Source organism: Lolium perenne, chromosome 1, assembly GCF_019359855.2.
Source record: "Lolium perenne isolate Kyuss_39 chromosome 1, Kyuss_2.0, whole genome shotgun sequence".
Classification (NCBI taxonomy): Eukaryota; Viridiplantae; Streptophyta; class Magnoliopsida; order Poales; family Poaceae; genus Lolium; species Lolium perenne.
In genome coordinates this window covers 155,678,657-155,704,823 of record NC_067244.2, presented here as the reverse complement: position 1 = coordinate 155,704,823, position 26,167 = coordinate 155,678,657, and the positions used below count along the sequence as shown (strand labels likewise).

Genomic DNA, 26,167 nt, shown 5'->3' with positions numbered 1-26,167 from the left:
CAAAAGTAACTAATTTTTTTGTATTTTTAATATAGAGTGCAAGACAATAAATAAAGCAAACTAGATAAAGTAAATGCGAGTAACTAATTTTTTTGTGTTTTTGATATAGCAAACAAGATAGCAAATAAAGTAAAACTAGCAACTAATTTTTTTGTATTTTGATTTAGTGCAGCAAACAAAGTAGTAAATAAAACTAAGCAAGACGAAAACAAAGTAAAGAGATTGAGAAGTGGAGACTCCCCTTGCAAATAAGTGTCTTGATCTCCCGACAACGGCGCCGAGAAAATATGCTTGATGGCGTGTAACTCACACGTTCGTTGGGAACCCCAAGAGGAAGGTATGATGCGCACAGCAGCAAGTTTTCCCTCAGAAAGAAACCAAGGTTTATCGAACCAGGAGGAGCCAAGAAGCACGTTGAAGGTTGATGGCGGCGGGATGTAGTGCGGCGCAACACCAGGGATTCCGGCGCCAACGTGGAACCTGCACAACACAACCAAAGTACTTTGCCCCAACGAAACAGTGAGGTTGTCAATCTCACCGGCTTGCTGTAACAAAGGATTAACCGTATTGTGTGGAAGATGATTGTTTGCAGAAAACAGTAGAACAAGTATTGCAGTAGATTGTATTTCAGTAAAGAGAATTGGACCGGGGTCCACAGTTCACTAGAGGTGTCTCTCCCATAAGAGAAACAGCATGTTGGGTGAACAAATTACAGTTGGGCAATTGACAAATAAAGAGAGCATGACCATGCACATACATATCATGATGAGTATAGTGAGATTTAATTGGGCATTACGACAAAGTACATAGACCGCCATCCAACTGCATCTATGCCTAAAAAGTCCACCTTCAAAGTTATCATCCGAACCCTCCGGTATTAAGTTGCAAAGCAACAGACAATTGCATTAAGTATGGTGCGTAATGTAATCAACAACTACATCCTTAGACATAGCATCAATGTTTTATCCCTAGTGGCAACAGCACAACACAACCTTAGAACTTTCATCACATCGTCCTGTGTCAATGCGAGCATGAACCCACTATCGAGCATAAGTACTCCCTCTTGGAGTTACAAGCATCTACTTGGCCAGAGCATCTACTAGTAACGGAAAGCATGCAAGATCATAAACAACACGTCGATATAACTTTGATAATCAACATAACAAGTATTCTCTATTCATCGGATCCCAACAAACGCAACATATAGAATTACAGATAGATGATCTTGATCATGTTAGGCAGCTCACAAGATCCGACAATGATAGCACAATGGGGAGAAGACAACCATCTAGCTACTGCTATGGACCCATAGTCCAGGGGTAGACTACTCACACATCACACTGGAGGCGACCATGGCGGCGTAGAGTCCTCCGGGAGTTGATTCCCCTCTCCGGCAGGTGCCGGAGGCGATCTCCTGGATCCCCCGAGATGGGATCGGCGTTGGCGGCGTCTCTGGAAGGTTTTCCGTATCGTGGCTCTCGGTACTGGGGGTTTCGTCACGGAGGCTATTTGTAGGCGGAAGGGCAGGTCAAGAGGCGGCACGGGGGACCCAAACTATAGGCCGGCGCGGCCAGGGGTGGGGCCGCACCGCCCTAGGGTTTGGCCACCCCGTGGCCCCTCTTCGTTTCGTCTTCGGACTTCTGGAAGCTTCGTGGAAAAATAGGCCCCTGGGCTTTGATTTCGTCCAATTCCGAGAATATTTCCTTACTAGGATTTCTGAAACCAAAAACAGCGAGAAAACAAGAATCGGCACTTCGGCATCTTGTTAATAGGTTAGTTCCAGAAAATGCACGAATATGACATAAAGTGTGCATAAAACATGTAGATAACATCAATAATGTGGCATGGAACATAAGAAATTATCGATACGTCGGAGACGTATCAAAGGGGTCTGGGGCCACCAGACACTAGGGCGGCGCGCCCCCCTTGGGCCGCGCCGCCACCATGTGTGGGCCCCCTGTGACCCCTCTCTGGCGGCTCTCGGGTGTTCTGGAAGCTTCGTGGGATTTTAAGACTCTGGGCGTTGATTTCGTCCAATTCCGAGAATATTTCCTTACTAGGATTTCTGAAACCAAAAACAGCAGAAAATAGGAACTGGCACTTCGGCATCTCGTCAATAGGTTAGTTCTGGAAAATGCATAAATATGACATAAAGTATGCATAAAACATGTAGATATCATCAATAATGTGGCATGGAACATATGAAATTATCGATACGTCGGAGACGTATCATCCACCTTCAGGTTATCATCCGAACCCCTTCCAGTATTAAGTTGCAAGCAACAGACAATTGCATTAAGTATGGTGCGTAATGTAATCAATAACTACATCCTCGGACATAGCATCGATGTTTTATCCCTAGTGGCAACAGCACATCCACAACCTTAGAACTTTCTGTGACTGTCCCAGATTTAATGGAGGCATGAGCCCACTATCGAGCATAAATACTCCCTCTTGGAGTTAAGAGTAAATACTTGGCCAGAGCCTCTACTAATAACGGAGAGCATGCAAGATCATAAACAACACATAGGTAATAGATTGATAATCAACATAGCATAGTATTCTCTATCCATCGGATCCCAACAAACACAACATATAGCATTACGGATAGATGATCTTGATCATGTTAGGCAGCTCACAAGATCCGACAATGAAGCATAATTAGGAGAAGACGACCATCTAGCTACTGCTATGGACCCATAGTCCAGGGGTGAACTACTCACTCATCACTCCGGAGGCGACCATGGCGGTGAAGAGTCCTCCGGGAGATGATTCCCCTCTCCGGCAGGGTGCCGGAGGCGATCTCCTGAATCCCCCGAGATGGGATTGGCGGCGGCGGCGTCTCTGGAAGGTTTTCCGTATCGTGGCTCTCAGTACTGGAGGTTTCGCGACGAAGGCTTTAAGTAGGCGGAGGAGATAGGTCAGGGGGCCTGACAGGGGGCCCACACACTAGGCCGGCGCGGCGAGGGCTTGGGCCGCGCCGCCCTAGCGTCTGGCCACCTCGTGGCCCCACTTTGTGACTCCTTCGGTCTTCTGGAAGCTTCGTGTGAAAATAGGCCCCTGGGCGTTGATTTCGTCCAATTCCGAGAATATTTTCTTACTAGGATTTCTGAAACCAAAAACAGCAGAAAACAACAACTGGCTCTTCGACATCTCGTTAATAGGTTAGTGCCGGAAAATGCATAAATATGACATAAAGTATGCATAAAACATGTAGATATCATCAATAATGTGGCATGGAACATAAGAAATTATCGATACGTCGGAGACGTATCACGTCCCACAGTGATGGATTTCAGGATCTTATCCGCGATAATCTCGATGACTTTGGTGTATCGTTAGGCCTCCGCACCTTGACGAATGCCTGACAAATCTGATTCGCTGCACAAAGACAAATGAAGTACTTGTGGTGGTGTGGTATCCTATGGTGGCCTTCCCTTTGAGGTACCATGGGCGGCCCCTCGATCCGAGGAAGTTGGCTGTTGCCTAGTTGCGGAACTAGGTGGTCAGTGTGGCAAACAAGTTACCATGCTGGAAAGCATTGCTGATCTACCAACGAGACCGCCTCCAGCTCGTCTGCACGAGACTCTCCGCAATCTCCATATTTGCCATGATGTCCCGATCAATACCTTAGTTGAGATTGAGAAGATCATTTTTGAATTAAGGATGTGAAGGGAGGCTATTGTGTAGTGGCATGGGGTAAGGTGTGCATGCCTAATGAGTAGGATGGGCTTGGCATACCTAACTTGCGTCTTATGAACATGGCATTGCGGGCTAGGTAACTATGACTTAAACTAGTTGATGACTCCAAGCTATGGAAGGATTTGTGGGGGCCACACCATCAGCAACTATGGTGGTTAGGCGGATTTTCGCCTCATAGATCTCTAGCGTACGATAGGGTTGTTTCAAGGTTGCCTTGCCCTAGTGGACAGGTGGGGTATTCGGGAGTAGTTGGCTATTGTGTGTGTTGCCCTTGTGGAGGCTTGGAGTTGCGTTCATGGTGTTTGTGCCATAGCGCGTTGTAAGGTGGCCTCTTGGCCTTTCTTCTATGAAACTGATATATCTATCCATTGACGTATCATTGAGAAAAGCATGTTGAATCGAAATATGTGTGTAGGGTACTTTGCATACATGGAAGGGTTTTGTGTTGAAGTCAAACACATACAACATGGGTTGTTCTATCCTTCACTATTTTAGGGTAAACTCTTGTTATCACTATACGAGGAAGTTTCTTATGACATCAATCAACTAAGTCCATCAATCGAAGAATTTTCCATGCCTTCATTATTAAGAATAAGCGTTAAGATATTTTGGTCTCTTTTTCCGATTTTATCATCTAGCAGTAAGGGCGCGTTTGGTTCACGTTTCCGTGCAGCCAGGTTCCGAAACAACGCACGTTCTTGGACCAGTGGAGCGTGGCCGGTTGGAAACGGTGCAAAAACGTAGTTCCCACTTCGTTTGGTATCCTGGGCTGAAATTTCTGGGCTGGGAAGAAATTTTGGGCTGGCTGTTTGGTTGTGGCTACGTCGTGCATGCATGTGAGGCTGCCATGTGAGGGCCCAACAACCTAGCACTGAAAACCAAGGGAATCTTCACGCGTTTTCATTTGCAACGGGCCTGGCCCCGGAGAAACTGCCGATTCGGGCGTAGCTGTGGAGCCTGGCCCGAGGCCTTTTTGACTGCTTTAAGGTCCGTGCTGTGCAGGCAGTTTTGGGCCCTATTGTTTGGCTGCCCACGAAAAAAGAAATCTTTCTCAGCCCATGCAGTCTACCAACTTCCATGCAGGCTACCAAACGCGCCCTAAGACATATGGGCATGTTCTGAATCTCTACCTCCCTCAAACCCATTTGATTTTTAGTTTTTTGAACCAGTGCAACCTCGAAAGGCCAGGAAGCTTCATTAATAGCGGTGGGTACAGAAATTACAACAATGCCCTTTTGCATCTCTTGCCCTAGAAAACCTAGAATTTGAAGAAAAGACATTGAATTTTACAGAAAGGACCCTAGCAAGAAACTGGAAAAAACAATCAAGTGATTGGGCTCCTTCTCCACCGGTCACCGGCGACCTCAAGGCGCAGCACGCCGAGATCAGAGAGGAAGTAGCTCGGGGCGCTCTCAAATCCGACGAAGAACTACCAACACCGGCCATCTCAACACCTCCGAGGACGAGCCACTTGGGGGCGCACCGACGGCGAGCTCCAGCGCTTGGTAGAAGAGGGCCTCCAAAGGAGGTTGTACTCCTGGTCGAGGGCCGCCATTCGGCCATAGGATACAGGGGCGAGGCAGCGCGGCCGGCATGAGTCCCCTGTTGAAGATCTCTCCAGGCAGTGAGGCAGCGCGATGGCTTGCCAAGATTAGCAGGAGCTTCCAAATAGCACCACAAAGGCAACTTATTGCAGCAAGAAGAGATGGGGGAAGAAGGACCAGCACCAGCCAAAGCAAGATCTTGCCATGGAAACGACATCGAGGTGTTAGCATAAGAACCACCGTCGCCCTTCTCCCGTCCAAACTTCACAAGAGGAAGACGAACATGAGAAGAAGCCCCGCCGGATCTAGATCTAGCCACCTCCTTATTCGCCGGGGAAGACCCAGAAGCTAGAAAACCTAAGACTAGAAGGGGTCAGACCCCTCTCCCACCCGTCGCCAGTCACCATGGCCGCCGGCGGCGAGGGGGAGAGAGGACAGAGAGAGGATCCGGGTGAGGGTGGCTCAAGAAGAGCAGTCTCCACAGGGGTATTCTTTCGGGACGAGGGGAGACCTGTCAAACCCATTTGATAGAGTTTGAAATCACGATGTCAAACATAAGGAAGTAAGATGTGAATGGCCTCAAGATGGGCATTAGCGTGAACTTAAGTCTCACTATTGTCTAGACACCTGACTTGTGTGAATGTTTGTGTCATTGATAACGCGTGAAGCACACGTCCGTTGGGAACCCCAAGAGGAAGGTGTGATGCGTACAACAGCAAGTTTTCCCTCAGTAAGAAACCAAGGTTATCGAACCAGTAGGAGATGAAGGCCACGTGAAGGTTGTTGGTGAAGGAGTGTAGTGCGGCGCAACACCAGGGATTCCGGCGCCATCGTGGAACCTGCACAACACAATCAAAATACTTTGCCCCAACTTAACAGTGAGGTTGTCAATCTCACCGGCTTGCTGTAAACAAAGGGGTTAAACGTATGGTGTGGAGAATGATGTTTGTTTGCAAAGAACAGCAGAGAACAATGATTGCAGTAGATTATATTCAGATGTAAAAGAATGGACCGGGGTCCACAGTTCACTAGTGGTGTCTCTCCAATAAGAAATAGCATGTTGGGTGAACAAATTACAGTTGGGCAATTGACAAATAGAGAGGGCATAACAATTCACATACATATCATGATGACTAATATGAGATTTACTTAGGGCATTACGACAAAGAACATAGACCGCTAAAAAAACGTACTTCAATGTCAAAAAAGCGTATTCGTAAAAATATTTGGAAGAAAAAGACTTATTTTTCCATAGTACAGGCTTATTCTTTAGCAAAATCAAAATCATTTTCGAGTGGCAATGAGCATCCAAAACCAAAAGGTTTTTCTAGGCAACAAACAAACAAATAATAAGGTTTTGGAATAATATGAATTGACCTATCAAAAAATAATTCCAATTATTTAATATGAATAATTTGGATTAATTAATTAATTAATTAATGTACTTTTATGTGTCGAATCTATTTTTATCTTACCTAATTCTATCTACGCCCAGGGGGATAATACCGAAACAGTCCTTTTTTTGTTTTTTCTTATTATAGAGGAGCCGTATGAAGCTAAGGTTTCATGTACGGTTTTGCAATAGCGGTGGGAGCTGTGATGTTATTATCGACTATGATTATCTAACAGTTCAAGTACAGTTGATATAGTTGAAGCACAGCCAAAATATGGTTTTTTTGGATGGAATCTTTGGCGTCAGCCTATAGGCTTTCTAGTTTTTCGAATTTCTTCTTTGGCCGAATGTGAAAGATTACCCAGAGGGGGAATTAGTTGCAGGTTATCAAACCGAATATTCCGGTATCAAATATGGTTTCTTTTTTCAATCTATGCCTAAAAAGTCCACCTTCGGTTTAGCATCCGCACCCCTTCCAGTATTAAGTTGCAAACAACAGACAATTGCATTAAGTATGGTGTATAATGTAAACAATACAAATATCCTTAAACAAAACATTGTTGTTTTATCCCTAGTGGCAACAGCACATCCACAACCTTAGAACTTTCTGTCATTGTCCCAGATTCAATGGAGGCATGAACCCACTATCGAGCATAAATACTCCCTCTTGGAGTCACAAGTATCAACTTGGCCAGAGCCTCTACTAGAAACGGAGAGCATGCAAGATCATAAACAACACATATATGATAGATTGATAATCAACTTGACATAGTATTCCATATTCATCAGATCCCAACAAACACAACATGTAGCATTACAAATAGACGATCTTGATCATGGTAGGCAGCTCACAAGATCTAAACATGATAGCACAAGAGGAGAAGACAACCATCTAGCTACTGCTATGGACCCATAGTCCAAGGATGAACTACTCACACATCAGTCCGGAGGCGATCATGGTGATGTAGAGTCCTCCGGGTGATGATTCCCCTCTCCGGCAGGGTGCGGGAGGCGATCTCCTGAATCCCCCGAGATGGGATTGGTGGCGGCGGCGTCTCTGGAACTTTTCTCGTATCGTGGCTCTCGGTAATAGGGTTTTCGCGACGGAGAGAATAAATAGGCGAACAGGTAGAGTCGGGAGACGCTCGAGGGGCCCACACCCTAGGGCGGCGCGCCCCCCTCCTTGGCCGCGTCGCCAGGTGGTGTGGGGCCACCCCGGCTCTTCTTCGTTTCCTATTCGGACTTCTGGAAGGCTCCGTGGAAAATAAGACCCTGGGCTTTTGTTTCATCCAATTCCGAGAATATTTCCTGTGTAAGATTTCTGAAACCAAAAACAGCAAAAAACAGGAACTGGCGCTTCGGCATCTTGTTAATAGGTTAGTGCCGGAAAATTCATAATAAATGATATAAAGTGTATATAAAACATGTGAGTATTGTCATAAAACTAGCATGGAACATAAGAAATTATAGATACGTTTGAGACGTATCAATCATCCCCAAGCTTAGTTCCTACTCGCCCTCGAGTAGGTAAACGATAACAAGGATAATTTCTGAAGTGACATGCTACTATCATAATCTTGATCAATACTATTGTAAAGCATATGAGATGAATGAAGTGATTCGAAGCAATGGTAAAGACAATAACTAAACAACTGAATCATATAGCAAAGACTTTTCATGAATAGTACTTTCAAGACAAGCATCAATAAGACTTGCATAGGAGTTAACTCATAAAGCAATAAATTCTTAATAGAAGGTTTTGAAGCAACACAAAGGAAGATATAAGTTTCAGCAGTTGCTTTCAACTTCAACATGTATATCTCATGGATAATTGTCAACACAAAGTAATATGATGAATGCAAATAAGCAAGTATGTAGGAATCAATGCACACAGTTGACACAAGTGTTTGCTTTTAAGATAGAAAGAAGTAGGTAAACTAACTCAACATAAAGTAAAAGAAAGGCCCTTCGCAGAGGGAAGCAGGGATTACTCTTTGTGCTAGAGCTTTTTATTTTGAAAACATAGAAACAATTTTGTCAACGGTAGTAATAATTCATATGTGTTATGCATAAAACATCCTATAAGTTGCAAGCCTCATGCATCGAATACCAATAATGCTCGCACCTTGTCCTAATTGGCTTGGATTTTCATGGATTATCATTGCATTACATATGTTTCAACCAAGTGTCACAAAGGGGTACCTCTATGCCGCCTGTACAAAGGTCCAAGGAGATAGATCGCATTTGATTTCTCGTTTTTGATAGATCTCAACTCGAGGACATCCATACCAGGACAACATAGAAACCAGATAATGGACTCCTCTTTAATGCTTAAAGCATTCAACAACAGATAATATTCTCATAAGAGATTGAGGATTAATGTCCAAACTGAAACTTCCACCATGATACATGGCTTTGGTTGGCGGCCCAATGTTCTTCTCTAACAATATGCATACTCAAACCATTTAATCATGACAAATCACCCTTACTTCAGACAAGACGAACATGCATAGCAACTCACATGATATTCAACAAAAGTGTAATAGTTGATGGCGTCCCCAGAAACATGGTTACCGCTCAACAAGCAACTTATAAGAAATGAGATAGATAAGCTACATATTCTTTACCACAATAGTTTTTAAGCTATTTCCCATGAGCTATATATTGCAAAGACAAGGACTGAAATTTTAAAGGTAGCACGCAAGCAATTTACTTTGGAATGGCAGAGAAATACCACATAGTAGGTAGTTCTGGTGGACACAAATGGCATAGGTTTTGGCTCAAGGTTTTGGATGCACGAGAAGAATTCCCTCTCAGTACAAGGCTTTGGCTAGCAAGGTTGTTTGAAGCAAACACAAGTATGAACCGGTACATCAAAACTTACATAAGAACATATTGCAAGCATTATAAGACTCTACACTGTCTTCCTTGTTGTTCAAACACTTTACCAGAAAACATCTAGACTTTTAGAGAGACCAATCATGCAAACCAAATTTCAACAAGCTCTACATTAATTCTCCACTAATAGGTGCAATCTACATGATGCAAGAGCTTAAATATGATCCATTTGAGAGCTCAAAACAATTGCCAAGTATCAAATTATTCAAGATAATATACCAATTACCACATGAAGCATTTTCTGTTTCCAACCAAATAGCAATGAACGAAGCGGTTTTCAACCTTCGCCATGAACATTAAAAGTAAAGCTAAGAACACCAGTGTTCATATGAACAAGCAGAGCGTGTCTTTCTCCCACACAAGGAATGCTAGGATCCGATTTTATTCAAACAAAAATAAAAATAAAAACATACAGATGCTCCAAGTAAAGCACATAAGATGTGACGGAATAAAAATATAGTTTCACTAGAGGTGACATGATAAGTTGTCAATGAAGAAGGGGATGCCTTGGGCATCCCCAAGCTTAGATGCTTGAGTCTTCTTGAAATATGCAGGGATGAACCACGGGTGCATCCCCAAGCTTAGGCTTTTCACTCTTCTTGACCATATTGTATCATCCTCCTCTCTTGACCCTTGAAAACTTCCTCCACACCAAACTTAAAACAAACTCATTAGAGGGTTAGTGCATAATCAAAAATTCACATGTTCAGAGAGGACACAATCATTCTTAACATTTCTGGACATTGCCCAAAACTACTGAAAGTTAATGGAGCAAAGAAATCCACTCAACACAGTAAAAGAGGCAATGTGAAATAAAAGGCAGAATCTGTCAAAAAAGAACAGTTCGTAAAGATGAATTTTTTAGAGTCACTTAACATGCTCAGATGAAGAATCTCAAATTGAATGAAAGTTGCGTACATATCTGAGGATTACTCATGATTTTTCGCAGATTTTTCTGAGTTTCCTACAGAGAGATCTATTCAAATTCGTGACAGCAAGAAATCTATTTCTGCGCAGAAATCCAAATCTAGTATCAACCTTACTATCAAAGACTTTACTTGACACAACAATGCAATAAAGATAATAAGAGGTTTCTACAGTAGTAACAACTTCCAAGACATAAATATAAAACAAAAATTGCAGAAATAAAATAATGGGTTGTCTCCCACAAGCGCTTTTCTTTAACGCCTTTCACCTAGGCGCAGAAAGTGTAAATCAAGTATTATCAAGAGATGAAGCATTAACATCAATACCAGGGGCTTTGCGCCTACCCTTCTTATTCTTATTCTTACTCTTTGGTTTAGGGAATATATGACCGCATCCGGGTGTAGAGGTAAAATTTAGAGTGCCTTTCCCCACATCTATGATTGCTCCCACGAGTTTCAGCAGGGATCTTCCAAGTGTGATTTGTCCTATCCCTACACATTCAATAACGAGGTAATCAGTGGATACCGTTCTTCCAAGAAAGGTTGTGAACACACCTTCAACTATTCCCTTAGGAATTCTAACAGAGTTATCAGTAAGAGTTATTCCTTCTCCTCCTTCAGTAAGTCCCCAAAGTGTCAAATATTCATAGATACTTTTAGGCATAAGTCAAAACTCAGACAAAATATCACAACGGGCATAAAAAGTTTCACCACAAATAGCAACCTTAATAGTAGGCACCCACATTGAAGGTTCAAAGCTTACTAGAACATAATCATAATATTCACGAATCTGGTTGTACCCTTCTTTTAAACAAGATATATTTGTTTCGAGAGTGTTTAATCTATTATGAATGCTAGCAAGAGATGAATCAAAATTATTAGCGGAGCTAGATGATGTAACCAATTTTTTTATGGCATTAAAAGCTTGATCCCCATCACAGTGAAGGAAATCTCCTCCCACTACAGCATCCAAGGTATATCTATAGCGAAGAATATGCCCAAAATAAAAGTTACTAAGAAGCAAACTTAGAGTCATTTTAGGTTCAGTTTTACCATAAGAATCAAAAATTCTAGACCAAGCTTCTTTAAAACTCTCCTCACCCCCTTGTTTAAAAGTAAAGATCAATTCCCGAGGTGACAGAGTAACAACTACAGGACTAGTCATGGTAACGAAATAAATTAAATGCAAGTAACTAATTTTTTTGTGTTTTTGATATAAAGAAAGAAAACAAAACAGAAAATAAAATAAAGTAAAGCAAGTAACTAATTTTTTGTGTTTTTTATATAAAGAAAGCAAACAAAACAGTAAATAAAATAAAGTAAAGCAAGACAATAACAAAGTAAAGAGATTGGATGTGGGAGACTCCCCTTCCAGCGTGTCTTGATCTCCCCGGCAACGGCGCCAGAAAAAGAGCTTGATAACGCGTGAAGCACACGTCCGTTGGGAACCCCAAGAGGAAGGTGTGATGCGTACAACAGCAAGTTTTTCCTCAGTAAGAAACCAAGGTTATCGAACCAGTAGGAGATGAAGGCCACGTGAAGGTTGTTGGTGAAGGAGTGTAGTGCGGCGCAACACCAGGGATTCCGGCGCCAACGTGGAACCTTTACAACACAATCAAAATACTTTGCCCCAACTTAACAGTGAGGTTGTTAATCTCACCGGCTTGCTGTAAACAAAAGATTAAACGTATGGTGTGGAGAATGATGTTTGTTTGCAAAGAACAACAGAGAACAATGATTGCAGTAGATTGTATTCAGATGTAAAAGAATGGACCGGGGTCCACAGTTCACTAGTGGTGTCTCTCCAATAAGAAATAGCATGTTGGGTGAACAAATTACAGTTGTGCAATTGACAAATAGGGAGGGCATAACAATGCACATACATATCATGATGACTAATATGAGATTTACTTAGGGCATTACGACAAAGAACATAGACCGCTATCCAGCATGCATCTATGCCTAAAAAGTCCACCTTCGGGTTAGCATCTGCACCCCTTCCAGTATTAAGTTGCAAACAACAGACAATTGCATTAAGTACGGTGCATAATGTAAACAATACAAATATCCTTAGACAAAGCATTGTTGTTTTATCCCTAGTGGCAACAGCACATCCACAACCTTAGAACTTTCTGTCACTGTCCCAGATTCAATGGAGGCTTGAACCCACTATCGAGCATAAATACTCCCTCTTGGAGCACAAGTATCAACTTGGCCAGAGCCTCTACTAGCAACGGAGAGCATGCAAGATCATAAACAACACATATATGATAGATTGATAATCAACTTGACATAGTATTCCATATTCATCGGATCCCAACAAACACAACATGTAGCATTACAAATAGACGATCTTGATCATGATAGGCAGATCACAAGATCTAAACATGATAGCACAAGAGGAGAAGACAACCATCTAGCTACTGCTATGGACCCATAGTCCAAGGATGAACTCCTCACACATCAGTCCGGAGGCGATCATGGTGATGTAGAGTCCTCCGGGTGATGATTCCCCTCTCCGGCAGGGTGCCGGAGGCGATCTCCTGAATCCTTCGAGATGGGATTGGCGGCGGTGGCGTCTCTGGAACTTTTCTCGTATCGTGGCTCTCGGTAATAGGGTTTTCGCGACGGAGAGAATAAATAGGCGAAGAGGCATAGTCGGGAGACGCTCGAGGGGCCCACACCCTAGGGCAGCGCGCCCCCCCTCCTTGGCCGCGCCGCCAGGTGGTGTGGGGCCACCTCGACTCTTCTTCGTTTCCTCCTCGGACTTCTGGAAGGCTCCGTGGAAAATAAGACCCTGAGCTTTTGTTTCGTCCAATTCCAAGAATATTTCCTGTGTAAGATTTCTGAAACAAAAAATAGCAGAAAACAGGAACTGGCACTTCGGCATCTTGTTAATAGGTTAGTGCCGGAAAATGCATAATAAATGATATAAAGTGTATATAAAACATGTGAGTATTGTCATAAAACTAGCATGGAACATAAGAAATTATAGATACGTTTGAGACGTATCAGTCATCGATCTTGCGTTGTTTCTCACAACATCTTCATCTTTATCTTGCTTGTTTTGTAAAGATCCTTTTTGTTTCCATGATATTATTGCACTTCCACTAGGTCTCTCAACTAGAGACCACACATGTTTGTGGGTGAAGTTATTGAGTTCTTCATGCATATCATTCGCCCTATTCAGTTTTTTCAAAGCATATCCTACGCTCATAGTTTTAGCAAAATGAATAAATTGATTCTCACCATCAATTTTTAATTATACAGTGATAACTCGCTTTACTGAGCCAACAAGAATGTTCTTAACTTCTGAAAGGACACGGATGTTGCCTAGGGATGATGAATGGACGATTAATTTTTTTACGTTATGAGCTTAACAAATGTGGAATATAACTATTGTTTAATTTGTTAAGCACAAAACCTATATAAAGTAGGGTTCACCTATGTGTACCAATAACTTATGCTAAGAAAGACAAGCTACTATGTGATAACAAGATATATAACATCAAGCACAAAGGCTATCACAAAGTAAAGTGCATAAGTAGAGAGTTCGGATATAGGAATAAGGGTCGAGATCACCTGCGATGGAAAGAAGAAGGTTACGAACCAAAGGACTACCGACTACAACAACAAAGAGGACATCATGCTCTGCCATTCTTGGCTCTTTATTAGCCTAAATCCTATATGCGGTGACGAGAAAAAGCCAAGAATATTGGAGGAATGTCACCCAAGAATTCCATGAATGCTGCAAACTAGCTGCCTACCGTATTCATAGTACCCGCAACCAGAATTCTGCCCAAAAGAGGTGGGCGTACATCCAATAAGAGAAAAACAAGTTTTGCGCGTCGACCTACCAAGTCATATCGCGCAAAGTGAGCGGCCTCAACGTTGTAGACGTGGTAAGGCCAATGCCCGCTTCATTTGAGCAATGTAGATGACTTGGCAAAACCCTAACAAATTGTGTATGTGCAGGTGCCCCAGACCTTGGATTGGTCAAGGCAGCGTAGGGCAATGGCTACCACATGGTCCAGTGTTGGCATGTGGTCAAGAAACCTCCAAAATGAAAGCTAGGCTACGCGGCCTAGATGGTCAACAACAAGAATGGCAGAGCTGGTGTGGTGGTTGCAGTCGATGGCGAAGAAGAAGCCCTAGTCCAAAATGCCCTTGCATATCGGTCAAGGGGACCCAAGGCCACCAAGGTAGATCTAAAAGCGTGAGGCCCGACCCTCGCGTTGAGGGAGACACTACGGAAGATGATGGCAGAGACATAAGAGGCCCTGTCCAAGATGGAAGAGAAGCGGCGCTGGGAGAAGGAGGCCACCGCCGCCACCTTCAGCGACCACACCAAGCAGACCAGATAGGCCAGAAGATGGAGGCCGTAACCAAGTTGCTCACCGACTTAAACATCATGGATCCGGAGTAAAGGGCATGGTTCGAGAAGAAACGAGCCATCATCCTCGAACATGACCCTTGATCGCCCACATCTATCCTATTTTGTTTGTGCCCCTTTTGCAACTTGCCTAGCTTGTACTCATATGCACTTGGTGATTGACTAGACTAGCTGAATTTGGAACCAATATTTTTATTTATTATGGCATGTTGATGAATTTGGTTCAAAATAAAAACTTTGGATATACCCAAATGTCATTAATGTAAATGAGAGTAAATTAATATCCCCAAGACCGCAATCTAAATGAAGCAAAACAATTATTTTTATGTGTCCAAAATAGGTCGGCCCGCTGAATACCCTTATGATAAAAGGCAGATGAGCTGCTTAATTCTCTCAATAGAAAAAGAGGAGAGCATAGGAGGGAGAAAAGGAGGATTATCCGATTGTCTTAATTATCTTTTGCATCTAACAACAACATGGCTAAATAATTGGTCTACCCTAGAGTGTAGCATTTTATAGGACGAGCTACATGTAGCTTGTTTTTTTGGAAAATTTGAAAATCATATTTTAAAGTTTTGAATATTTTGAAAATAAATCTGCATGTAGTTGGTGATATATATCACAAGTGTTTAAAATTTCAGTACGAACTACTTTGTGATTTGGTCTACACAAAAATAACAAAAATATAGAGCTGGGAATAGTGAACAATACACATTTTTAAAATCCCCAAAACTGTTAGAATTTATTATTTTTGTGTAGCCTAGATTACAATGAGTTTTGAATTGAAACTTTGCACAATTGTGGAATACATAATTACCTACAGCCAGATTTTTTTCCACAATTTTTTAAAACTTAGAAATACTGATTTCGATTTTGTTTGTAAAACATCCTATATGTAGGCCAAGCTACAAAGTGAGTTTTCAATCTACCCTTGTGGAATTAAAAAGTACTACCTCCATCCCAAGATTTAAGGCTTATATTTTTTGAAAAAGTCAAAAGCAAGTAAAGTTTGATCAAAATTTTAGAATAATCTATCAGTAAATATGATATTTTGTAGACAATACATGAAAATATATTTCATTATCTATCTAATAATATTAATTTTGTACTTAACTTGTTAATACTTTTTTATAAAAATTTAATCAAACTTAACATAGTTTGACTTTATGAAAAAAATATACCTTGAACCTTCGAATGGAGATAGTACTTAGAGCATCTCCAGCCGCGTCCCCCAAACCGCGCCGGATTGAGCGTTTGGGGGACGTGTTTTGTTCGTGCCGTGTTTGGGGGACATTGCTCCCCAGCCGCATCACCCAAACGCCTCCCCCAAACATTTAAAATACTTTTTTTTGGAATTTTTATTTCAATTTCCACAAACTAATACATAATTGTGAACGTGGTTTACACGAAGACACAGTTTGGAACATGGTTTTCCACAAACTAATACATAGTTTGAACCATGGTGGACACAAATATAAAATTTTGCAAAAAAACTAAACCTAACTAGGCCGTGCATCGAAGGTTTCGTGTGTTCGCTGCTAAGAAATAACACTCGAGGGCACACCCAGTCACCCAAACTGGAAAATCCAGCGGGAGGATGGTGGTCTTGTTGGTTCTACCGATGAGGCGAACATCCAGAAACTTCCGTGCACGTATTCGCTGCGAAGAAACAACACTCTTCATTATCAGTCGTCCTCCTCGTCGGTGCTGTCGTCGTGGTAGTCCCGGCGGCAGCGCGTCTCGTCGAAGACCTTGACGCTCATGTCCCTGTTGCCGAAGTAGGAGAACAGGAGGATGAAGCCGGCTTCGAGGCTGTGGTGCCGCGCGAACTTCTCCCAGCCGGTGTTGAGGTACATCTTGCCGCGCGCGTCGTAGATCACGTCGACGATCCACCGGTAGTAGCCGCACGCAGCCTCCCGCAGATGCATCGTGCGCGGGCGGTCGTCGCCGGCGACGTAGTCGGCGAAGGAGTCCGGCAGCCTCTGGATGCCGCGCGGGTCGCCCTTGAGGACGAGGACGAACTCGAACAGCACGTCCGGCTCCACGTCCATCTCCGACGATGAAGCCGATGGTGTGGGAGGCGACGGCGAGCGTTCAGCTCTACCGCGGCCACGACCACGACCACGACCACGACCACGGCCGCGAGGTCGGCCTCCGCCTCTACCAGACATAGCGAGTCTTGTTGAGATGGTGGCGGCTAGGGTTTGAGAGAGAGGCACTAGGGTTTGTGTGTGAGAGGGACGATGAGAGGCGGTCCTTTTATAGGCCGGAGGGAGGCGGAGGGGCGGTGGCGCTCATTAACGCCGGCACGCAGAGCTAGGCGCGACGGGACGCGTCGCTGCGCCTCTACGGGAACTGCACCGTCGCTGCGGGAACTGCACCGTCACTGCAAAGCCAATAACTTCCGTCGCGAGGTAGACGACGGTTAGGTTAAAATTTATTGTGCCGCTGACGGGTCGGCCCCGCCACTCCCCGCCTCGCTTTTCGGTGTGTCCGGCGTCCCCAGAGGGACGGGACGGGTTCGAGGCGCCGGACACCGTATCGGGGCGTGCCGCACAAAATTCGGATTAGGGGAACCGGCTGGAACTGTTTTATGGTCCGACGCGTCCCAAATTACTTTGGGTGACGCGATGCTCTTAAGTATTGTGCAAGTGAACCATGATCCAGCAAGCAGCTAAAACGGTTGGTGAGGCCTAGAAGGCGCCGTCTTCCCTCCAAATCTCCGACGCACATTCGCCCACATGAACAAAACAAACAAGAACTCGAATCGAACACGACTCCTCGGCTGAAAAAATCGGGGATAGCTCGGCGAAGGCAAGCCATTCCAGCTTCTAGCTCAGCACACGCCTCTTTCCCATCCTCTGCGGTCTGCGCCTCCCATGCCGTCGCCCTCGCTCCGGCTCGCCGTCGTCGGCGCGGGCGCGGCCGGGCTGGCGGCGGCGCGTGAGCTCCGCCGCGAGGGCCACGTCCCCGTCGTCTTCGAGCGCGCCGCCGCCGTGGGGGGCACCTGGCTCTACGCCGCCCCGGCGCCCGCAGCCGCCACCGACCCGCTCGGCGCCGCCGCAACCCACTCCAGCCTCTACGCCTCGCTCCGCACCAACCTCCCCCGCGAGGTCATGGGCTTCCTCGACTTCCCCTTCGCCGCGGCCAGCTCCGTCGTCGACGCGCGCAGGTTTCCCGGCCACCAGGAGGTGCTCCGGTACCTCGAGGACTTTGCGCGGCGGTTCGATCTGTACGGGCTCGTCAGGTTCGAGACGGAGGTGGTTGGAGTCCGCAGGGAGGCCGGCGGGAGGTGGACGGTGACGTCCAGGAAGCTTGGGGAGAAAGGGGAGCAGGACGAGGAGGTGTATGATGCCGTCGTGGTTTGCAACGGGCACTACTCCGAGCCTCGCATCGCATCCATACCTGGTAATCATTCTCTACAGGACGAACTTGGTAATTGTGCAAATTTGATCTGAACTCTTCAGCATTGCTGAATTCTTCAAGGAAGTGATGCAATTTAGTGCCTTGTCCAACGTTTAGTTACAAACTTGCGATGCCATGATAATCAGATCCACAAACACAATTGTCAGGCACTTGAAATCACATGGCAGGTTTGAGTTTGGTCATGAAATCTGTATTTTTCAAACCTTGACAGGGGCAGATGTGTGGCCCGGAAAGCAGATGCATAGCCACAATTACCGTGTTCCCGAGCCATTCCTTGATCAAGTGAGTATGATTCTGACCGTGATTTCTCCTTCCCTTGTGTGTTGCGGTGCTTAACTATCTTGAACTTCAAGTACACATTGCCTTGGTAGGTAGTGATCGTAATCGGAGCCTCGGCAAGTGCAGTTGACATTTCGAGAGACATTGCAAGCGTTGCAAAGGAGGTTCATATTGCTGACAGATCAGCACCGGCTTCCACCTGCGAACAGCAACCTGGATATGATAATATGTGGCTCCATTCCATGGTAAGCACCAGTTTTTCTTTGTGAGTTGAATATGGTGGCTTCATCCATTAAAGGGGCTGCCAGTCTTACTAAAGACTACATAACATATTTTTATAACATAATTATGTTCCACTTGCAGATTGACAGTGCACAAGAAGATGGCAGTGTGGTGTTCCAGGATGGCCACTCAATCAAAGCGGATGTCATCATGCACTGCACTGGGTATAGTCATGTAGCATACCTGAAACCCATCTGTTACACAAACCTTTCCATATCGCTTTGTTGGTTCAAACTAATCATGTGTTCACTGCTTCTGTATGCTGTCTAGCTACCTGTATGACTTCCCATTCCTTGGCGATGATAGCACCATTTCTGTGGACGACAACTGCGTTGATCCATTATACAAGCATATTTTCCCTATACATGTGGCTCCTGACCTATCTTTCATCGGATTGCCGTGGAAGGTCAATTTGTTTGCAACCTTTTGCTCTTAGCTGTAGATACCGTAGATTCACTTATGACGGCCTTCCAATGCTCTAGTATCTAAAACTCAATGGCATCTGTTTCATTCAGGTTATCCCTTTTCCACTGTTTGAACTCCAAAGCAAATGGGTTGCTGGTGTTCTGTCTGGACGGATCAAGCTTCCATCCAAAGATGAAATGATGGAAGATGTCAAAGCCATCTACTTGAGAAGAGAAACTCGTGGATGGCCTAAGAGATACACCCACAACTTTAGTGGTGGCTATCAGGTAGCCTAGTGCAGAGATGCATGTGGATAGTTGACATAATTTTATGAATTGTGAATGTCTTCATGTCTTGCTGATCAACATTTCACAGTAGATACGGCCTTTGTCCCTGCTAATCATGATATGTTTGCAGTTTGAGTATGATGATTGGCTCGCGGAGCAATGCGGTCATCCACCAATTGAAGAATGGAGGAAACAGATGTATGCTGCTAATTCGAAGAACAAGGCAGCTCGTCCGGAGAGCTACCGCGACGAGTGGGATGATGATCATCTGTTGGCACAAGCAAATGAGGATTTCAAGAAATACCTATAATCTTTGTTGTGAATCCTGATTCTCATTCCGATTTGAAAATCGTATAGCTTACAGGTCAAATAATGTTCAGTCCATACGTGCACTCAAAACTAGAATGTGAATCATTGCTTTAATTTGTGAATCAGTTCGTAATTGGAGGATTCACGAACGGCATATCAACATTCCACAGTAGGTACAATCATTGTTCCTGCTAAGCATGATATGTTTGCAGTTTGACCATGATGATTGGCTCGCGGAGCAATGCAGGTGCAACCATCCACCTATTGAAGGGGAGGAAGATGATGCATGCTAGGAACAAGGCAGCTCGTCTCCAGAGGTGGGACGATGATCATCTGCAGGCACAAGCAAATGGGAAAACTGGAATTTTAATCCTGATTCCCATTGCTTTGACTGGTGAATCGATTTAATTTGGGGATTCCTGAATGGTATCTAAGTAAAAAAAAAAAAAAGGAAAACTGGAATGTGAATCCTGGATCCCCATTGCTTTGACATGTGAATCAGTTTAATTTGGGGATTCCCGAATGGCATCTGAAGGAAAAACCAAAATGCACCAGCCGGGAATCGAACCCGGGTCTGTACCGTGGCAGGGTACTATTCTACCACTAGACCACTGGTGCTTGCTGATTGTAGGTAACAATTAAATTCTTAGATCATTCCCGTCATGGTAACTGAAGCAAACCTGTTCATTAAAGAATACAGTTATATGACTGCAGTTACTATACTATAGTACCTGATGATAACTGAACTGAAGTACACCATACTACCTCCGATTCAAGGAATAAGGCGTCCTCGTTTTACGTGTTTTTTGTTTGACCAAGAATTGCTTCAAATCTATAAAGATTGTTTGTATGAAATTAACATCATTAGAAAGTATTTTTCAATACGAATCCAACGATACTAATTACATATAATATAATCAAAATTGTGTTGCTCAATTTTTATGGTCAAAGTTCACCTTGAAATACGTGTGCGCCTTATTCCTTGGGACGGAGGTAGTATTCAACTATAACTGTATTCATTCTCACTCGGAGTGTATGTAAATGGAAATACACTACTGTCTAGTAGACTAGTATTACGGGAACAATTAGGATACAAATTACTGAGAAATTTACAAGGAAAACCAAAAGTAGCGGCTGAGATGACAAAAAGAAAATGTCCACCGGACAAAAAGACGGTTAACCGTGAACTGCACATTACAAATCTTTGCCTAAATCCAGGCTAAGAGAATGTCGTCAAGAGCATTTCATTTCTTAGTCCTACGTCTCGACAATGTCATCCTCCTGCGCGTATATCCTCTCCGGCTGGCCTTGGTCCAGCGCGAGCACCCGCCTGCGTATCCTCCGGAGCACGCCGTCCACGGCGAGGTCGATCGCGTCCTTGCCGGCCTCTCTCAGCTCCGTTGTGCTCCCGTGCCTCCGGTACAGCACCCTGGGCGCCATCTCCAGAGCGCGCTCCCGCATCCTGCGCACCTCTGCGTCGGGCACGGCCGCGAGCGTCTCGGCGATGTTGACGCCCCCGAGCACCACCGTCTCCTTCTGTATGTGCACCGAGAACTCGTCGTACCGCGCGGGGGGGAGGTGCCAGCCGTACTGCCGCCTCGCCGCCGCGTCCTCGAAGAACACCGGCACGCACCCGGCGAGGATGGCGTCGAACGTCGACCGCCGCGTCGGCGTGTCCCCTGGCGGCTCCAGGCAGAACTTGGCGCCAAGCATCGGACGCATGTACCGGACGGGGTCGTGCGAGCACTTGCCGGCGGAGCAGTCCACGACGACGCACGCGTCGGTGCGGTTCGCGCACTCCGCGAGGATGGAGCCCCGGATGTTGGGCCTGGACGGGCGCGAGACGCCGCCGGCGTAGAGCATCAGCGTGGTGCGGCGGGAGCGCCGCGCCCGCGCGAGCCAGGCGTCGAGCCGCGGGAGCGAGGCCGGGTGGAAGGAGGTCGGGTGCGGGATGGCGTGCTCCTGCCACGGCCACGAGCGCGACTCGAACGCCAGGAATGTGAAGTTCTCGAACTCCGGCAGCCGGACCAGCGACGTGGTTCCCCAGAGCCGGGGCTCCGAGCGCGGCGGCTGCGAGTGGTCCCACGCGGACCCGGCGAGCACCATGAAATGGTCGTGCCCATGCCGCCGCGACAGGATCTGGGGCCGGTCGCGCGCCAGGAACTGGGCGAGGGACGCGCCGTGGAGCGCGGAGGAGTTGAGGAGGGCGGGGTCGAGGACGTAGGGGAGGGAGTCGAGCGCCGCGTAGTACGGGACGAAGACGGCGTCCGCGGCTGCGGGGTCGGCGACGAGGCAGCCGCGCTCGAGGAGGCGGCGGTGGAAGAAGGGCTCGAGGAGGCGCGCGTCGGTGCGGTACCAGGAGTGGCTGCGGGCGTGGGTGCGCGGGCCGAGGCCGTGGTTAGCGAGCGACTCGCAGGACGGGGCGGAGGTGGCCGCCGCGGATGGGTCGGCGAGCGGGAAGGCGGCGTCGCAGTGGCGGAGGAGCTGCGCGTTGAAGCGCGGGGGGAGGGTACGGATGTGGATCCGGCGTCCAGAGCATGGGTCTGGCGCGTCTCCGGCGGCGTCCCCGGAGTCGCCGGCAACGGCGCGGAGGACGACGAGGAGGAGGAGCAGGAGGGAATTGGGCATCTTGCGGGAGTGGGCGAGTGAGTGTGAGAGTGGGGTCCTCGTGTAACTGTCAGAATATTTATTAGATCGCTCATGTATTAAGGCCGTAACTGTCAAGGGCTGAAGCCGTGAGATAGTTTGAAGCCCAAAGAAAATAATTGGCGGGCTAAATATCTGCAACGCAGGATGGTGGCTGCAGAACCCTATTCGCCGCTCAATGCGGGCCCGATCATTAGGGCTGCCTAAAGCAAGAACGCGCTCGGCCTGGCCCGTTATGCCTTCTTTACTTCTCGTGTATATTTATGGGAATGAGAGGGGATTATTTTGTATCCCGAAAAATCCCCACTGATCTATTTACTTCTCCGGTTTTGAAGGAAATAATTTCGAGATATCACCTCCCATCCTCTCTCATCCCCACATTTTTTTTCTAAATAGAAACTATTCATCATACTAGTGTATTTTTTGGGGAAGGATATTTGAGGGAATTGGATGAACACCGAATCCCTTTCCATCCTCATACCAATTGGGAAGGAAAATACGAGAGAAGTAACAAGGCCTTAGTGAGTGGTGGTTGTTTTCAGGTTCTGTATTTCGTTAGTTTTGTTTGGTTTCTGCCTTTTTCAATGGTATCTGTTTTCTTTGTTTTTTGTTTGTTTCCTGGCTTTATGTTGGTCGGTTTTTTGAACTTTCAAAATTTTAAATATTTTCAAGTTTCAACATTTTACATAAAAATAATAATTTAATGTGATTTTTGGCAAGTTCAAACTTTTTAAAATTTGAATAATTTTCAAGTTTAAATGATTTTTAAATTTAACATAAAGAAAAAACTATGAGAAGAGCCTGTACCTTTTTCGTGGGTTACGTTGGACCGGCCCATGAACTCTGAACCTGCCGGCGTTGCTTTAGCTAGACAGACGACCAGTCCCGCTTATCGTGCCAAATAGCACCTTCCATGGTAGCTAGCTTGTACAGACCAAGGAAGACAGTGTTATGGGTCAAAAAAAAAAAGGAAGACAGTGTTAGGATATTGGCCCATCTCTGTTCGGCCTACGAAAGCACCTTCCACAGGGAGCGGTGTTTTGGCACCCAGGAGCATGTGCTTCCGATTTTTAAATTTCGTTTTAAATACAATTTCAAAATGTTGAAAAATTCTGACACAAAATATATGGATACATCTCGAAATTCTACACACTCACAAAGTTATGCCACGGAAAACTTTTTTAATAAGATACTACTAGTACTTATTACTACATTGCTTAAAACTTGCATGAGATTCCCTAGGAAACAAAGAAACTCAAGGTTTCCTTAAAATAGTATGTACATACTACCAAGGTTCCCTGACAACCCTTAAGTCAAGGTACATACACCATCACATCAAAGTATTTTTATTTTCAGTAAACAAAGGTTCTTTCCAAGGGACACGAGATGTGGGAGGGAACCATATTAGGAAAATCTACTCCCTCCAAACTATAATAATTTAAACTAAAACCACAATATTTATTATAGATCGAAAGGAGTATTAATCTGGCATTGTGCCTCTGTTTGAGATGATTAACATTCTACGATATATCTGGAAGTTCATTCCGGCCGTGATTCATCCGGTTGTTGGTTTATGTATTGGACATTGCTACAGAGTGCCCTAGCATTGGTTAGTCTTAGGGAGTGCCCCACCCAAATATAAAAAGAAAATAATCCGACATCTTCCATATTCCAAAAATAGAAAAATCACCACTCTCCGCCTTTTCTCCTCCCACGCCTTGGCTTCTCTTTGCCATGCTTCATTTGCGAGTACAGATTGACCTTCCGTGAAACACAAATTCAGGCAAAAAATACATCAACCTTCCGTGAAACACAAATTAAGGCAAAAAATACATCCACCTTCCGTGAAACACAAATTCAGGCAAAAAAAACTGAAAAGTGAAATACGTATGCCACCACTTTTTCTGTAAAATATAGAAGCGATGAATGTAAAAAAATAAAAAAATTACATCTAGATCTTGGGATAACCTACTGTTATTACATCCAGACGCAGAGAAACATACTATTTTGAAAATCCTAGATGTAGAAAAAGGGAGAAAAAGAGATCCTAGATGTACAAAAAGAAAAAAAGTACATCCACTACTGCCATTATTCTAGATGTAGAAAAGGGGAAAAAGAGATACAAGATGTACAAAAATAAAATACATCCCAACTCCAAAATTTACCAGAATAAATACATCCTTTGGTACTACTGGGTGTAGAAATAGAGAATCACAGAACAATAATTATCAGGCCAGCAGCTTGGGTCACCGGAGCTCAGGCCGGAGATGGCGAACGACGGCGACATTGTACTGCAGCCATAGAAAGGGATTTTGGGGCTGGGGGACGCTCGAAGCTGTGCGCGTGGCTTGAGTCCGTGCTCGGCCACACGGCCATGGCGGGGCTTGGGCGAACATTGTCGACGCCGACCACGACGCCGTCGATCTTGGCAAAGAGCAGAGCCAAACCTGGTCGCTCATCCGTCCGTCGCGGTCTAGATTCACCGGCGGAAGTAGGCGTCGAACGCCGCCTCAATCGCGCATGCCCGACGGAGGCCGTGCTCGCCGGTGACGGTTGAGTTGCCGGTGGTGGTCCGGCGCGCCGGGGCCGGCCGGTCGCCGTAGGATCCTAACCACCCCGCCTCCGGTTCCTCCTATGCAGGCCTCCGATTTCACGATGGGTGGTGCTCGTGCTCGAATTTCATGGCTCAGAGATGGATGGGAGATGGGGAACGAGGCAAAAGATGTGAGAGGAGAGGATAGCGATGCAGCCAGGACCACATAAATCCGTGTTTGACCGAAGGGATAGCATCTCTCGCATGTGCGTGTGGTCCCTGCGGGGGAGGATCTCATCTCACGTGTACACACGCGAGTACTCTAAACCGTTCGATCGGGATCCAACGTGTGCTAGACGTGAGCACTCCCTAAGACAGGAGAGAGCCCTGGCACGAAATAGATATTGGGTTATGTATTTCAGTTGACATGTCAGTGTGGGTTGTGGCCATCTGCCGATCGACACGAGATCAACCACCACCAAGCTGACTACACTTATGATTTCTCGAGAGCACGATAGATAAGTCATTCGCCTAGCTTGATTTTAGAGAAAAAGCTCGTACGAGATGAAGCTAGCTAGATCGTTAACTTGTCCAATCACGGGACCAAAAACTTATTGTTGAATGTAGATGGGCTGCAGTCCAGTAAGGCAGCCCATGTAGTCTACAATTCCTGAAATCTCAAGGTCCATCACGTTGGCTGCTTGAGACAGCCTTGGGGGACAAAGTTTAGTCCCACATTGCTAGTTGAGAGAGAGTTGGAGTGGTATATAAGGGCTGCTGTTCTAGTCATTCCGAGTGAGAATAGAAGGAGCCCTCGCGCACTCCTCCTCCTCCGCCCGCCTCGCCTCGTCATGCACGTCGCGTTTCGTGACTCGATTTCGAGACACACTAAAATAAGCCTAAATTTTTTGCTTGGTGAACCAACTGTGTTGGGTACGTGTCGACCTGCATGTGCATGTTCGCCGCGTGTCCCTGGCTTCCTACGCGGTCGGGTCGGGTCGGCTTCCCAGGCTATACAAGGAGACAGATCAGATCTAGAGAAAAATACAGTTCTCGGAACTCTCTAGTCCATCTCTCTCGTGGAGTTCTTTTTGCTGCGCTACTCTCTAGTCTTCCCCATCCCGGCGACTGCATGCACAACCGT

General features: G+C 45.6%; 2 protein-coding genes and 1 non-coding gene across 3 annotated transcripts; 1 reads left to right on the top strand and 2 right to left on the bottom strand.

Annotated features, from left to right (window-relative positions):
• Positions 1–17,588: 17,588 nt before the first annotated feature.
• LOC127308844 (flavin-containing monooxygenase FMO GS-OX-like 4) lies at positions 17,589–19,998 on the top strand. The gene is made up of 7 exons (XM_051339749.2): positions 17,589–18,264; positions 18,494–18,564; positions 18,654–18,806; positions 18,925–19,007; positions 19,114–19,249; positions 19,359–19,535; positions 19,666–19,998. The coding sequence occupies exons 1-7, from the start codon at positions 17,736–17,738 to the stop codon at positions 19,843–19,845; spliced, it is 1,329 nt and encodes a 442-aa protein (XP_051195709.1). The 5' UTR covers positions 17,589–17,735; the 3' UTR covers positions 19,846–19,998.
• Positions 19,999–20,391: 393 nt separating this feature from the next.
• On the bottom strand, positions 20,392–20,462 carry TRNAG-GCC (transfer RNA glycine (anticodon GCC)). The gene has a single exon. It is a non-coding gene; the product is annotated as a tRNA-Gly (tRNA).
• Positions 20,463–20,984: 522 nt separating this feature from the next.
• On the bottom strand, positions 20,985–22,520 carry LOC127308833 (probable xyloglucan galactosyltransferase GT19). The gene has a single exon (XM_051339738.2). It carries the CDS (start codon positions 22,470–22,472, stop codon positions 21,102–21,104), a length of 1,371 nt encoding a protein of 456 aa, XP_051195698.1. The 5' UTR covers positions 22,473–22,520; the 3' UTR covers positions 20,985–21,101.
• Positions 22,521–26,167: the final 3,647 nt, after the last annotated feature.

Bases quoted from the DNA above. Each gene is read 5' to 3' on its own strand.
- LOC127308833 (XM_051339738.2), bottom strand. From the start codon at position 22,472: ATGCCCAATTCCCTCCTGCTCCTCCTCCTCGTCGTCCTCCGCGCCGTT.
- LOC127308844 (XM_051339749.2), top strand. From the start codon at position 17,736: ATGCCGTCGCCCTCGCTCCGGCTCGCCGTCGTCGGCGCGGGCGCGGCC. The intron at 19,250-19,358 runs GTCAATTTGTTT...TGTTTCATTCAG, and splicing joins TCATCGGATTGCCGTGGAAG to GTTATCCCTTTTCCACTGTT. The intron at 19,536-19,665 runs GTAGCCTAGTGC...ATATGTTTGCAG, and splicing joins ACTTTAGTGGTGGCTATCAG to TTTGAGTATGATGATTGGCT.